Raw genomic sequence first — 14,910 nt, forward strand, 5'->3', positions numbered from 1 at the left:
GTGGCAGTATGGTCATGAATAGTCCCTTCATATTGATTTAGTATAGACGTGGCAGTATGGTCATGAATAGTCCCTTCATATGGATTTAGTATAGACGTGGCAGTATGGTCATGAATAGTCCCTTCATATTGATTTAGTAAAGACGTGGCAGTATGGTCATGAATAGTCCCTTCATATTGATTTAGTATAGACGTGGCAGTATGGTCATGAATAGTCCCTTCATATTGATTTAGTATAGACGTGGTATTATAGTCATGAATAGTCCCTTCATATTGATTTAGTATAGACGTGGCAGTATAGTCATGAATAGTCCCTTCTTATTGATTTAGTATAGATGTGGCAGTATGGTCATGAATAGTCCCTTCATATTGATTTAGTATAGACGTGGCAGTATAGTCATGAATAGTCCCTTCATATTGATTTAGTATAGACGTGGCAGTATGGTCATGAATAGTCCCTTCATATTAATTTAGTATAGACGTGGCAGTATAGTCATGAATAGTCCCTTCATATTGATTTAGTAAAGACGTGGCAGTATAGTCATGAATAGTCCCTTCATATTGATTTAGTATAGATGTGGCAGTATGGTCATGAATAGTCCCTTCATATTGATTTAGTATAGACGTGGCAGTATGGTCATGAATAGTCCCTTCATATTGATTTAGGATAGACGTGGCAGTATGGTCATGAATAGTCCCTTCATATGGATTTAGTATAGACGTGGCAGTATGGTCATGAATAGTCCCTTCATATTGATTTAGTATAGACGTGGCAGTATGGTCATGAATAGTCCCTTCATATGGATTTAGTATAGACGTGGCAGTATGGTCATGAATAGTCCCTTCATATTGATTTAGTATAGACATGGCAGTATGGTCATGAATAGTCCCTTCATATTGATTTAGTAAAGACGTGGCAGTACAGTCATGAATAGTCCCTTCATATTGTTTTAGTATAGACGTGGCAGTATGGTCATGAATAGTCCCTTCATATTGATTTAGTAAAGACGTGGCAGTATGGTCATGAATAGTCCCTTCATATTGATTTAGTATAGACGTGGCAGTATGGTCATGAATAGTCCCTTCATATTGATTTAGTATAGACGTGGTATTATAGTCATGAATAGTCCCTTCATATTGATTTAGTATAGACGTGGCAGTATAGTCATGAATAGTCCCTTCTTATTGATTTAGTATAGATGTGGCAGTATGGTCATGAATAGTCCCTTCATATTGATTTAGTATAGACGTGGCAGTATAGTCATGAATAGTCCCTTCATATTGATTTAGTATAGACGTGGCAGTATGGTCATGAATAGTCCCTTCATATTGATTTAGTATAGACGTGGCAGTATAGTAATGAATAGTCCCTTCATATTGATTTAGTATAGACGTGGCAGTATGGTCATGAATAGTCCCGTCATATTGATTTAGTATAGACGTGGCAGTATGGTCATGAATAGTCCCTTCATATTGATTTAGTATAGACGTGGCAGTATGGTCATGAATAGTCCCTTCATATGGATTTAGTATAGACGTGGCAGTATGGTCATGAATAGTCCCTTCATATTGATTTAGTATAGACGTGGCAGTATGGTCATGAATAGTCCCTTCATATGGATTTAGTATAGACGTGGCACTATGGTCATGAATAGTCCCTTCATATTGATTTAGTATAGACGTGGCAGTATGGTCATGAATAGTCTCTTCATATTAATTTAGTATAGACGTGGCAGTATAGTCATGAATACTCCCTTCATATTGATTTAGTAAAGACGTGGCAGTATAGTCATGAATAGTCCCTTCATATTGATTTAGTATAGATGTGGCAGTATGGTCATGAATAGTCCCTTCATATTGATTTAGTATAGACGTGGCAGTATGGTCATGAATAGTCCCTTCATATTGATTTAGGATAGACGTGGCAGTATGGTCATGAATAGTCCCTTCATATGGATTTAGTATAGACGTGGCAGTATGGTCATGAATAGTCCCTTCATATTGATTTAGTATAGACGTGGCAGTATGGTCATGAATAGTCCCTTCATATGGATTTAGTATAGACGTGGCAGTATGGTCATGAATAGTCCCTTCATATTGATTTAGTATAGACGTGGCAGTATGGTCATGAATAGTCCCTTCATATTGATTTAGTAAAGACGTGGCAGTACGGTCATGAATAGTCCCTTCATATTGATTTAGTATAGACGTGGCAGTATGGTCATGAATAGTCCCTTCATATTGATTTAGTAAAGACGTGGCAGTATGGTCATGAATAGTCCCTTCATATTGATTTAGTATAGACGTGGCAGTATGGTCATGAATAGTCCCTTCATATTGATTTAGTATAGACGTGGTATTATAGTCATGAATAGTCCCTTCATATTGATTTAGTATAGACGTGGCAGTATAGTCATGAATAGTCCCTTCTTATTGATTTAGTATAGATGTGGCAGTATGGTCATGAATAGTCCCTTCATATTGATTTAGTATAGACGTGGCAGTATAGTCATGAATAGTCCCTTCATATTGATTTAGTATAGACGTGGCAGTATGGTCATGAATAGTCCCTTCATATTGATTTAGTATAGACGTGGCAGTATAGTCAGGAATAGTCCATTCATATTGATTTAGTATAGACGTGGCAGTATGGTCATGAATAGTCCCGTCATATTGATTTAGTATAGACGTGGCAGTATGGTCATGAATAGTCCCTTCATATTGATTTCGTATAGACGTGGCAGTATGGTCATGAATAGTCCCTTCATATTGATTTAGTATAGACGTGGCAGTATGGTCATGAATAGTCCCTTCATACTTATTTAGTATAGATGTGGCAGTATAGTCATGAATAGTCCCTTCATACTAATTTAGTGTGGAAGTGGCAGCTCTCTGATTTATTGTTCTACTGTATATTTATGACGTCACAGTGAACTGTCCCTTTGATCAAGATGATGAATGACAGTCATATAATGATGTACTGTCCCTATCCTGTCCCCAGAAAGCCATTTGTCAGAGTGCAGTTAAACGTGCAAGAAGCAGCAACACTGGTCTCTCTATTCTATTGTCGCTATATAAAAGATCCCCATGTTCAGCTGGAGGAAACTATTTCTCTTCCCCTCTGGAAAGGCTTTCAATCAGTCCTTTATCTGAACCTCACTAGATCATCTCACTGGTCATAGCCTCCCTCCCTCCCTCCCTCCCTCCCTCCCTCCCTCCCTCTCTCTCTCTCTCTCTCTCTCTCTCTCTCTCTCTCTCAATCCCTCTCTCATCTGTGAATTCAGAGCCTTAATATACTGTAACTAATAACTGACCAGAGGTCATTACACTGGAAACAAAGTCTCATTTGTAAACACTGGAAATGTCCCTACAGTACACTACCGAACTGTGCGGGAGCAAGACAGAATGTATCTAACCACAAATAAATCATCTCTGTGGTACATACATGATATGTGGGAGAATATGTCAGAGTGCGTGTACTTTTGAGATAAATGTCGTCCAGGCAAGATGAGGCCTGGTTTAGTCCTGATCTATCATTAGCAGAACAGTTGAGTCAGCATATGGAGAGTTGGCCTGCTTGTCGTCTCTGTAAAGCCTAACCACCTCTTCTAACATTATATCATGGTTTCTTGGAGCTCCTGTAACCGATTGGCCGGGTGTTTTGTCAGCTGACACATTCTGGGGGAGTCATGATGTGTAGCAGAGAGGGAGTCATATTCTGCTGGTAGTCTCCTCTCCTCCACAGCATGATGGGTAATATTCTGCTGGTAGTCTCCTCTCCTCCACAGCATGATGGGTAATATTCTGCTGGTAGTCTCCTCTCCTCCACAACATGATGGGTAATATTCTGCTGGCAGTCTCCTCTCCTCCACAGCATGATGGGTAATATTCTGCTGGTAGTCTCCTCTCCTCCACAGCATGATGGGTAATATTCTGCTGGCAGTCTCCTCTCCTCCACAGCATGATGGGTAATATTCTGCTGGTGGTCTCCTCTCCTCCACAGCAGCGTTGATTTCCTTGATATACAGGCATGTTGGGCACCTGACTCTGTAAAAGCAGCACTGTGCATTTACAATCTAAATGAATGGCTGTATAGGTTTAGTTTCCTGCTGTCTGTAAACAACATGTGATTTTAATAAACTATATCAGGGATGGGCAACTGGCCGCCACCCCCCTTTTGTTGGCCTGCGGAAACATTTCTATAAACATTTCCAATAAACTTCCTGTTGAGAGTTAGAATAGTGGTTGTGCATCAGCAGTTGTTCTGTTGTTACGTCAGTCACTGACAGCTTCAGTAATTAGACTGGTAAGTTAGTCTAGCGGCCAGCCATCTAAACTTCTAGTAAGCATGGTCAAATTGCAGACCGGTGGGCCCCCATTGATTTTGTTAGTCACTCTCAATCAGATATCATCTTAAAAACTGCAAACATTTCTCTAAACCCTATGGCAAAATTAGTAGAATTGCATGGAATTTGTTATAAAATTACTAAATCTTCTCTCCGCCCCATGACAAAATGTCACTTATAGGATATAGGGCCAGCTCTGACTGTATGAGTGGGTATGGATATAGGGCTGGCTCTGACTGTATGAGTGGGTATGGATATAGGGCCAGCTCTGACTGTATGAGTGGGTATGGATATAGGGCCAGCTCTGACTGTATGAGTGGGTATGGATATAGGGCCAGCTCTGACTGTATGAGTGGGTATGGATATAGGGCCAGCTCTGACTGTATGAGTGGGTATGGATATAGGGCCAGCTCTGACTGTATGAGTGGGTAGGGATATAGGGCCGGCTCTGACTGTATGAGTGGGTATGGATATAGGGCCGGCTCTGACTGTATGAGTGGGTATGGATATAGGGCCGGCTCTGACTGTATGAGTGGGTATGGATATAGGGCCAGCTCTGACTGTATGAGTGGGTATGGATATAGGGCCGGCTCTGACTGTATGAGTGGGTATGGATATAGGGCCAGCTCTGACTGTATGAGTGGGTATGGATATAGGGCCAGCTCTGACTGTATGAGTGGGTATGGATATAGGGCCAGCTCTGACTGTATGAGTGGGTATGGATATAGGGCCGGCTCTGACTGTGGCCCCACATGATGAGTTCAGATTCTTTCTGAAAACGGTTATGGCTGAACGACCTTGACTTCTCCCAACATCCCAACCATCTGCATGTTTCCCCACTCACTGCTGTAGTCTGAACTAAAGCATATCACAGGTGTTGTGAGGCAGGGGTTCGATAGATAGGGGAAAGAGAGAACATCTCCCATGTGTCCCAAATGGCACCCTATTCCCTACATAGTGCACTACTTTTAACCAGAGCCCTACCATGGCCCATAGGGATATGGACAAAAGTAGTGTACTATCTAGTGAATAGGGTGTCATTGCTCCAGCAACCTCATCTAAAAGCCATGGAGCGCTAATCTCCTTTCCTTACAGTGGAGGAGGATGGATGTCCTATGCTGTTATGATATTAGAGCAGATGTCTGTCGTTAAGGTCTGTGATAGTTCCTTTAGCCGAATGATGAATAAACCGTGCTCAGAATGTGGCCAACTGGAAGCAGTCCAAGACTGTACGTGGATTTTGACAAACACAGAAAGGTCCTGTGTCGTTCATGAAATTAAAAAGGAAGGTTTTCCACCCCACCACAGCTAGGTTCATTCTCAGCTGAGCGCTTTCATTGTGAACATGACTTAGAAAACTGGTTCCAAAGACATCATTCATGATGAATTGTTTGTAGAAGTTGTATGCATTTTATGGACCACCTACTTCGTCTTCATGTCTTAGTCTTTATTTTAAACTCTAGTTTGAGAACAATGGCTCTTGCAGAAGTTTTCCTTCTATGGTAAAGGCTGCTGGCGATCACAAAAAAAAGACAGAAGCTCTCAGAGGTCTTTTAAGCCTGTGGGAAACCCTGTTTCATACGTTAACCTTCATGTTTCAAACCCTTCAAAGGCTAAGGTCAACCCAGAGGGCTGTGAATAACAGTCCTGCTTGGCACAGACATACAACATGGCTACAGAGGGACTATAGAAAGGGGAGGCCATCTTGATATTCTCAGGGCACACTCGGAATTCACATATGTAGGAATCCAAATTTCATTGGGTTGAAATAATCACATATGTCCCAAAGTTCCTTGTGTGTCAGTTTATGTTTTTGTTCATGTTTTCATGCAGTATGATAGCTAGCTGATTTGGCCATTGTAAACATGTCTGGGTAAGCCATTAACATCTCACTGACCTCCATATTCTCTCTCTCTTTCTCCCCCCTCTCTTTCCCCCCTCCCTCCAGAACTGAAGAACATCCCCTCAAGTCTCCCGTCAGACATTGTGAGGATGGACTTGTCCAGTAACAGCATCACTCAGCTCCGGCCCAAGGAGTTTGTTGCTGCCAGGGACCTGAAGCTTCTCAACCTCAGCAGTAACAGTCTGGATCAGATTGACACAGGTGAGGAAAAACCATTACACTTCCTTCAAACAGCACAATCATTGTGGATGTGTGCCAAGTCATGCAGCACAGAGGATCAGATCTCACAACACCTGAAGAAGGGTTTAATAAGATACAGCAATCTGAGATATATATGCTTTTTGTTCAATATGTTTTGATTTGTGACTTACAATAAGGAGTACACACACTTCCTTACTGGTCCCCCATTGTAATCGAGCCCACACTGGACCTGCAAAGAAAGAGGTCAAAAGAGGAATCAGAGGAGGACCTTGACCTTTAGTCCATTCATCACAAAATGGAGGCATGGCTTTATTTCCTCCTGAAATAGAATTGTTAGAATCCCTGGGGTAATGTTATATACCATACCAGTACTTTATATACCATACCAGTACTTTATATACCATACCAATACTTTATATACCATACCAGTACTTTATATACCATACCAGTACTTTATATACCATACCAGTACTTTATATACCATACCAGTACTTTATATACCATACTAGTACTTTATATACCATACCAGTACTTTATATACCATACCAGTACTTTATATACCATACCAGTACTTTATATACCATACCAGGCAGCATTGAGTATGGATCAATTCCACGCATAGATAAAAACCCTTAACGCTCATTAGCTTCTCACACGGATGAATCTGACTTAAAGGAGCCTACGATGCCATAAACCTGCTCCATCTCGTTTGTAGAACCAACAAGGTTCTCTATTTGCTGAGGAATCACTACACTACCTTCTAGTTCTGTTATGTTTGAGAACTGGGGAAAAAACCCTTTCTCATTATTCCTAGGCTCTCAAGAACTGGTCACATGGCCAGGAAGCTTTGCCACAGAAGGAAAATAGTTCCCTTATCATTAATTATTGCAGAACATATGCAAACAATTGAGTATTTCCCTGAGTTGTTAACAAGTAATTAATGGTGGTTAATTCCGACCAACTATGACAACCAGTACTGTACACACACAGTCATTAACTACTATGATCGAGGAGAAAGAATAAGAAAGAAATAGCCTGTTATGGATCAAAAGCCAATCCGTTCTGGACAGAGAAAGCAACTGCAAATTGAACACATTTCTCATGAAGTATTCACAAAATGCTCCTCAGTTTTCTCAGGGACTGTGAGAAGCTAAGCTCTGTAGCAAGCACAAACCGGTTAAAAAAATAGACCAGAATTGTTGTCTCATTGAGTTGCACAGACAAACCAGTAGAAACCGGACAGTAATTCTCATGCGTATGATAAGAGCATATTCTGAGGGGGTTTGTGGGAGTGGTAACAGGAGGGTCACTCTGGAGACAGTGCTAAATACAGTAGGCCTATCTGTCTTTATGGTGCTAGCTTGCACTGCCACCATTACTCAGGGCTACACTGCAGGAAACACATCTTAAAGATGTCTGCTAGCTACTGGCACATCGTAGCCACATCAACAGGCTAACTTCAGCTTGAATTAGAGCTGAGACTAGGTGATGGGGAGAGCACTGGTCAAAGTTAATATCAGTATGTGTTTGAAGACGAGGTGCTGAAAATGCAGTCGGAAATTAGTTATGGAAGCTGTTACTCTTTCTCGTGTTACAGTGGAACATTACTTCCTGGTAATAATTCAGTATTCATGTCCGTTAGTGGACATTACTTCCACTGAAACTTTCCACTGAGTGCTACTGTATAAGATGAATTGAAGTAGCAACTGACCTCTAACCCCAACGTCCTCTCTCCCTTGTCCCCCCTCTTCAGCTGCATCCACTGGGCACCTGTACCTGTCCATTAGGAATTTATTCCACTGAGATTTGTGCTATAAGATTTATTGAAATTTCCTGTCCCTCTAACTAACCCTTAACATCCTGCATTTCTCCCCCTCTCCATAGCTGCGTTTGCGGCCTCCTGTACCTGCGAGAGCTGGACCTGTCCAACAACAGCCTGCACTACTTCCAGTACGGAGTGTTGGAGGACCTGTACTTCCTCAGGATGCTGAATCTGGGGGATAACCCCTGGGTCTGTGACTACAACATCCACTACCTGATCTACTGGCTGAAGCATCACCCCGGGGTGGCCTACTCTGGCCTAATCTGCACCGAGCCTCAGGAGTTCAGGGGCTGGCCCGTGGAGAATTATGTCAAGACCTACAACGGAGAGTGTCCCAATGATAAGGATCCACAGCCAGGGAAGGGGGATACAGGACAGGGACAGACGGCTCAGGAGCTAGTGGCCGAGACAGAGGAGGCGGAGATGGAGCTTCTGCCGAAGCCTCTGAGAGACCCCAGACCAAAGAAATATGAGGTCACCAGGTTGACTTAATAGGACAGAGTTGGAAATTAGAAAATAACTGTTGTTGTTGTTTTCTATTATCACAGAACATTCTAATTCAGTCTATCAGATTTTTTAAAAACTTTCGAATTCCCACCAGCATGACCAATGCAGGACAGCTGGATTCCCAACAGCATAACCAATGCAGGACAGCTGGATTCTCAACAGCATGACCAATGCAGGACAGTTGGATTCCCAACAGCATAACCAATGCAGGACAGTTGGATTCCCACCAGCATAACCAATGCAGGACAGTTGGATTCCCACCAGCATGACCAATGCAGGAAAGCTGGATTCCCACCAGCATAACCAATGCAGGACAGTTGGATTCCCACCAGCATAACCAATGCAGGACAGTTGGATTCCCACCAGCATGACCAATGCAGGAAAGCTGGATTCCCACCAGCATAACCAATGCAGGACAGTTGGATTCCCACCAGCATAACCAATGCAGGACAGTTGGATTCCCACCAGCATAACCAATGCAGGACAGTTGGATTCCCACCAGCATGACCAATGCAGGAAAGCTGGTTCCCACCAGCATGACCAATGCAGGACAGCTGGATTCCCACCAGCATGACCAATGCAGGACAGTTGGATTCCCAACAGCATGTCTAATGCAGGACAGTTGTTGCTGTTTTCGTTACAAGAATATTTCGTTGTGGATTTACTTTTTGAAAAAGTAGAGGTTGATATATTTTTTTACGATATCCAATTGTTAGTTACAGTGTTGTCCCATCGCAACTCCTGTACGGACTAGGGAGAAGTGAAGGTCGAGAGGCATGAGTCCTCCGAAGCACCAATATGTCAGAGGAAACATATAGCTGGTGACCGAAGTCAACATGCATGCGCGCAGCTACCACAAGGAGTCACTAGAGCGCAACGGGACAAGGACATCCCAGCCGGCCAAACCCTCCCTAACCCAGACAATTGTGCGCCGCCTCATGGTCGCGGCCGGCTGCGACACAGCCCGGGATCGAACCCAGATCTGTATTGACTCCTCATATAGACGGGAGGCCCGAGGTACATTTCTTCTAAATGTATGATTTAGACCATCTGTTCATGAAATAAAAGCCATTTTTTTCTGAAATGAATGAGGTTTACATTACTAACGCAACACACTCACAAATCCTAAAGGGATTTAGGCACATCCTTCCCCTAACCCCTTCAACTATCTGTTAGATCTGTGATGCTTCACCATAAAACATGGAGCGTCTTCGGGTCAGTTCAAAACAGTTGTTCCACGGCTTTACTACCTCTTACTCTCCACACTACCTCTTCCTCTCTGCACCCTCAACACATGAAGCTGAGGAGTTAGACATGGACCCGCTGAAGACCTAAAGTACATTTAGTCAGTCCATACGATCCTGAACAGAAACCGATGTCTTGGTTCATACAACACCATAAGTCATTCACACATGCAGGGATTCTGGGCCATCTGATGTATGTGGTGGGTTTCTATGTGACATGTGTCCTGGATGATCCTGAAGGTCCCATGTTAGCCAGCGGAGCCCTGTGACATCACAGGAGTCAGACATGACTCTGATGTTCTAAGCAGTATTGTAAGCATCTCAGTGAGCCAGGATACGTCCAACACTAGTATGCACAGCTGTTACTCTCAGAGCTTTCTCACATTTGGGAAACATGTTGTTTGGTATGTCAGAAAAAGAGGAGGAAACCATTTCTTCAGTCAAGCTGTCCAATTATCTGATGTTCTGCTATCTGAGGAGAGAGTCTGAATATCACTGCCTGTGAATGTCAATTTAAAAACATTTGAACATTGGTCACATACACATGGTTAGCAGATGGTATGCGAGTGTAGCGAAATGCTTATGCTTCTAGTTCTGACAATGCAGTAATATCTACAGGTAATCTAACAATTCCACAACAACTACCTAATACACCCAAATCTAAGTAAAGGAATGGAATAAGAATATATACATATAAATATATGGATAAGCAATGACCGAGTGGCACAGGCAAGATGCAATAGATGGTATAAAATACAGTATATACATATGAGATGAGTAATGCAAGATATGTAAACATTGTTAAAGTGACTAGTGATCCATTTATTAAAGTGGCCAATGATTTCAAGTCTGTATGTAGGCAGCAGCCTCACTGTGTTAGTGGTGGCTGTTTAACAGTCTGATAGCCTTGAGATAGAAGCTGTTTTTCAGTCTCTCGGTCTCAGCTTTGATGCACCTGTACTGACCTCGCCTTCTGGATGGTAGTGGGGTGAACAGGCAGTGGCTCGGGTGGTTGTTGTGATCTTTTTGGCTTTCCTGTGACATCGGGTGCTGTTGGTGTCCTGGAGGGCAGGGAGTTTTCCCCCGGTGATGCTGCACCACCCGGTGAGACCGCACCACCCTCTGGAGAGCCCTGTGGCTATGGGCGGTGCAGTTGCCATACCAGGCGGTGATACAGCCCGACAGGATGCTTTCAATTGTGCATCTGTAAAAGTTTGTGAGGGTTTTACATTTCTTCAGCCTCAAATTAGTTTTGTTAAAATCCCCAGCTACAACAAATGCAGCCTCAGGATATATGGTTTCCAGTTTGCATAAAGTCCAGTGAAGTTCCTGGAGGGCCGTCGTGGTATCGGCTTGAGGGGGGATATACACAGCTGGGACAATAACCAACGAGAATTCTATTGGGAGATAATACGGTCGGCATTTGATCGCATGGAATTCTAGGTCAGTTGACCAAAAGGACTAGAATTCCTGCATGTTGTTACAATTAAACCATGAGTCATTAATCATGAAACGTACACCCTCGCCCTTCCCCCGGAGAGATGTTTATTTCTGTCTGTGCGACGCACAAAGAATCCCTGTGGCTGTTTTCCATTTCAAATTCAATTTCTGTCCTTTGTTCAGCAACACCTTAATGCGAGCAAGACAATTTGTTATAGAGTAACTATTAAAAACAGTAACCCAAAAACAAAATGGTCATAAATGCATTTAACGGTCATTCTGATTTTAATGCCCGCTATAGGAGCACCCTACTACGGCCCTCTTTCACTCAGGGCCGTCCTGGTGCTTTATGGACTGTTTGACAAGTGCTGGAGGAGGAAATAGAGCCGTGCACCTGGTGATTGAACCGTGCATCTGGTAACCCAAAAACACAAATATGGTCATAAATGCATTTAACGGTCATTCTGATTTTAATGCCCGCTATAGGAGCACCCTACTACGGCCCTCTTTCACTCAGGGCCGTCCTGGGTGCTTTATGGACTGTTTGACAAGTGCTGGAGGAGGAAATAGAGCCGTGCACCTGGTGATTGAAACCGTGCATCTGGTAACCCAAAAACACAAATATGGTCATAAATGCATTTAACGGTCATTCTGATTTTAATGCCCGCTATAGGAGCACCCTACTACGGCCCTCTTTCACTCAGGGCCGTCCTGGGTGCTTTATGGACTGTTTGACAAGTGCTGGAGGAGGAAATAGAGCCGTGCACCTGGTGATTGAAACCGTGCACCTGGTGATTGAAAACGTGCATCTGGTAACCCAAAAATTCAAATATGGTCCTAAATGCATTTAAGGGTCATTCTGATATTAATGCCCGCTATGGAAACACCCTACTACGGCCCTCTCTCTGTCGGGGGCGACCTGAGTGCATTATGGACACTTTGAAATTTCACGATGGATACTGATTGCTATACAAGCGGTAACCCAAAAACACAAATATGGTCATAAATGCATTTAACGGTCATTCTGATTTTAATGCCCGCTATAGGAGCACCCTACTACGGCCCTCTTTCACTCAGGGCCGTCCTGGGTGCTTTATGGACTGTTTGACAAGTGCTGGAGGAGGAAATAGAGCCGTGCACCTGGTGATTGAAACCGTGCATCTGGTAACCCAAAAACACAAATATGGTCATAAATGCATTTAACGGTCATTCTGATTTTAATGCCCGCTATAGGAGCACCCTACTACGGCCCTCTTTCACTCAGGGCCGTCCTGGGTGCTTTATGGACTGTTTGACAAGTGCTGGAGGAGGAAATAGAGCCGTGCACCTGGTGATTGAAACCGTGCATCTGGTAACCCAAAAACACAAATATGGTCATAAATGCATTTAACGGTCATTCTGATTTTAATGCCCGCTATAGGAGCACCCTACTACGGCCCTCTTTCACTCAGGGCCGTCCTGGGTGCTTTATGGACTGTTTGACAAGTGCTGGAGGAGGAAATAGAGCCGTGCACCTGGTGATTGAAACCGTGCACCTGGTGATTGAAAACGTGCATCTGGTAACCCAAAAATTCAAATATGGTCCTAAATGCATTTAAGGGTCATTCTGATATTAATGCCCGCTATGGAAACACCCTACTACGGCCCTCTCTCTGTCGGGGGCGACCTGAGTGCATTATGGACACTTTGAAATTTCACGATGGATACTGATTGCTATACAAGCGGTAACCCAAAAACACAAATATGGTCATAAATGCATTTAACGGTCATTCTGATTTTAATGCCCGCTATAGGAGCACCCTACTACGGCCCTCTTTCACTCAGGGCCGTCCTGGGTGCTTTATGGACTGTTTGACAAGTGCTGGAGGAGGAAATAGAGCCGTGCACCTGGTGATTGAAACCGTGCATCTGGTAACCAAAAACACAATATGGTCATAAATGCATTTAACGGTCATTCTGATTTTAATGCCCGCTATAGGAGCACCCTACTACGGCCCTCTTTCACTCAGGGCCGTCCTGGGTGCTTTATGGACTGTTTGACAAGTGCTGGAGGAGGAAATAGAGCCGTGCACCTGGTGATTGAAACGTGCATCTGGTAACCCAAAAACACAAATATGGTCATAAATGCATTTAACGGTCATTCTGATTTTAATGCCCGCTATAGGAGCACCCTACTACGGCCCTCTTTCACTCAGGGCCGTCCTGGGTGCTTTATGGACTGTTTGACAAGTGCTGGAGGAGGAAATAGAGCGTGCACCTGGTGATTGAAACCGTGCACCTGGTGTGATTGAAAACGTGCATCTGGTAACCCAAAAATTCAAATATGGTCCTAAATGCATTTAAGGGTCATTCTGATATTAATGCCCGCTATGGAAACACCCTACTACGGCCCTCTCTCTGTCGGGGGCGACCTGAGTGCATTATGGACACTTTGAAATTTCACGATGGATACTGATTGCTATACAAGCGGTAACCCAAAAACACAAATATGGTCATAAATGCATTTAACGGTCATTCTGATTTTAATGCCCGCTATAGGAGCACCCTACTACGGCCCTCTTTCACTCAGGGCCGTCCTGGGTGCTTTATGGACTGTTTGACAAGTGCTGGAGGAGGAAATAGAGCCGTGCACCTGGTGATTGAAACCGTGCATCTGGTAACCCAAAAACACAAATATGGTCATAAATGCATTTAACGGTCATTCTGATTTTAATGCCCGCTATAGGAGCACCCTACTACGGCCCTCTTTCACTCAGGGCCGTCCTGGGTGCTTTATGGACTGTTTGACAAGTGCTGGAGGAGGAAATAGAGCCGTGCACCTGGTGATTGAAACCGTGCACCTGGTGATTGAAAACGTGCATCTGGTAACCCAAAAATTCAAATATGGTCCTAAATGCATTTAAGGGTCATTCTGATATTAATGCCCGCTATGGAAACACCCTACTACGGCCTCTCTCTGTCGGGGGCGACCTGAGTGCATTATGGACACTTTGAAATTTCACGATGGATACTGATTGCTATACAAGCGGTAACCCAAAAACACAAATATGGTCATAAATGCATTTAACGGTCATTCTGATTTTAATGCCCGCTATAGGAGCACCCTACTACGGCCCTCTTTCACTCAGGGCCGTCCTGGGTGCTTTATGGACTGTTTGACAAGTGCTGGAGGAGGAAATAGAGCCGTGCACCTGGTGATTGAAACGTGCATCTGGTAACCCAAAAACACAAATATGGTCATAAATGCATTTAACGGTCATTCTGATTTTAATGCCCGCTATAGGAGCACCCTACTACGGCCCTCTTTCACTCAGGGCCGTCCTGGGTGCTTTATGGACTGTTTGACAAGTGCTGGAGGAGGAAATAGAGCCGTGCACCTGGTGATTGAAACCGTGCATCTGGTAACCCAAAAAACACAAATATGGTCATAAATGCATTTAACGGTCAT

The 14,910-nt window shown here is 43.6% G+C and overlaps 1 protein-coding gene across 1 annotated transcript in view; it reads left to right on the forward strand.

Annotated features, from left to right (window-relative positions):
• LOC116360628 (leucine-rich repeat-containing protein 17) overlaps window positions 1–14,910 on the forward strand; it is a 48,342-nt gene that overhangs the window by 20,428 nt on the left and 13,004 nt on the right. The window contains exon 3 of the mRNA XM_031815640.1: window positions 6,294–6,449. Coding sequence (XP_031671500.1) covers window positions 6,294–6,449 — 156 coding nt within the window. The remainder of the gene's footprint in view (window positions 1–6,293; window positions 6,450–14,910) is intronic.

Source organism: Oncorhynchus kisutch, unplaced genomic scaffold, assembly GCF_002021735.2.
Source record: "Oncorhynchus kisutch isolate 150728-3 unplaced genomic scaffold, Okis_V2 Okis09a-Okis19a_hom, whole genome shotgun sequence".
NCBI classification, from domain to species: domain Eukaryota; kingdom Metazoa; phylum Chordata; class Actinopteri; order Salmoniformes; family Salmonidae; genus Oncorhynchus; species Oncorhynchus kisutch.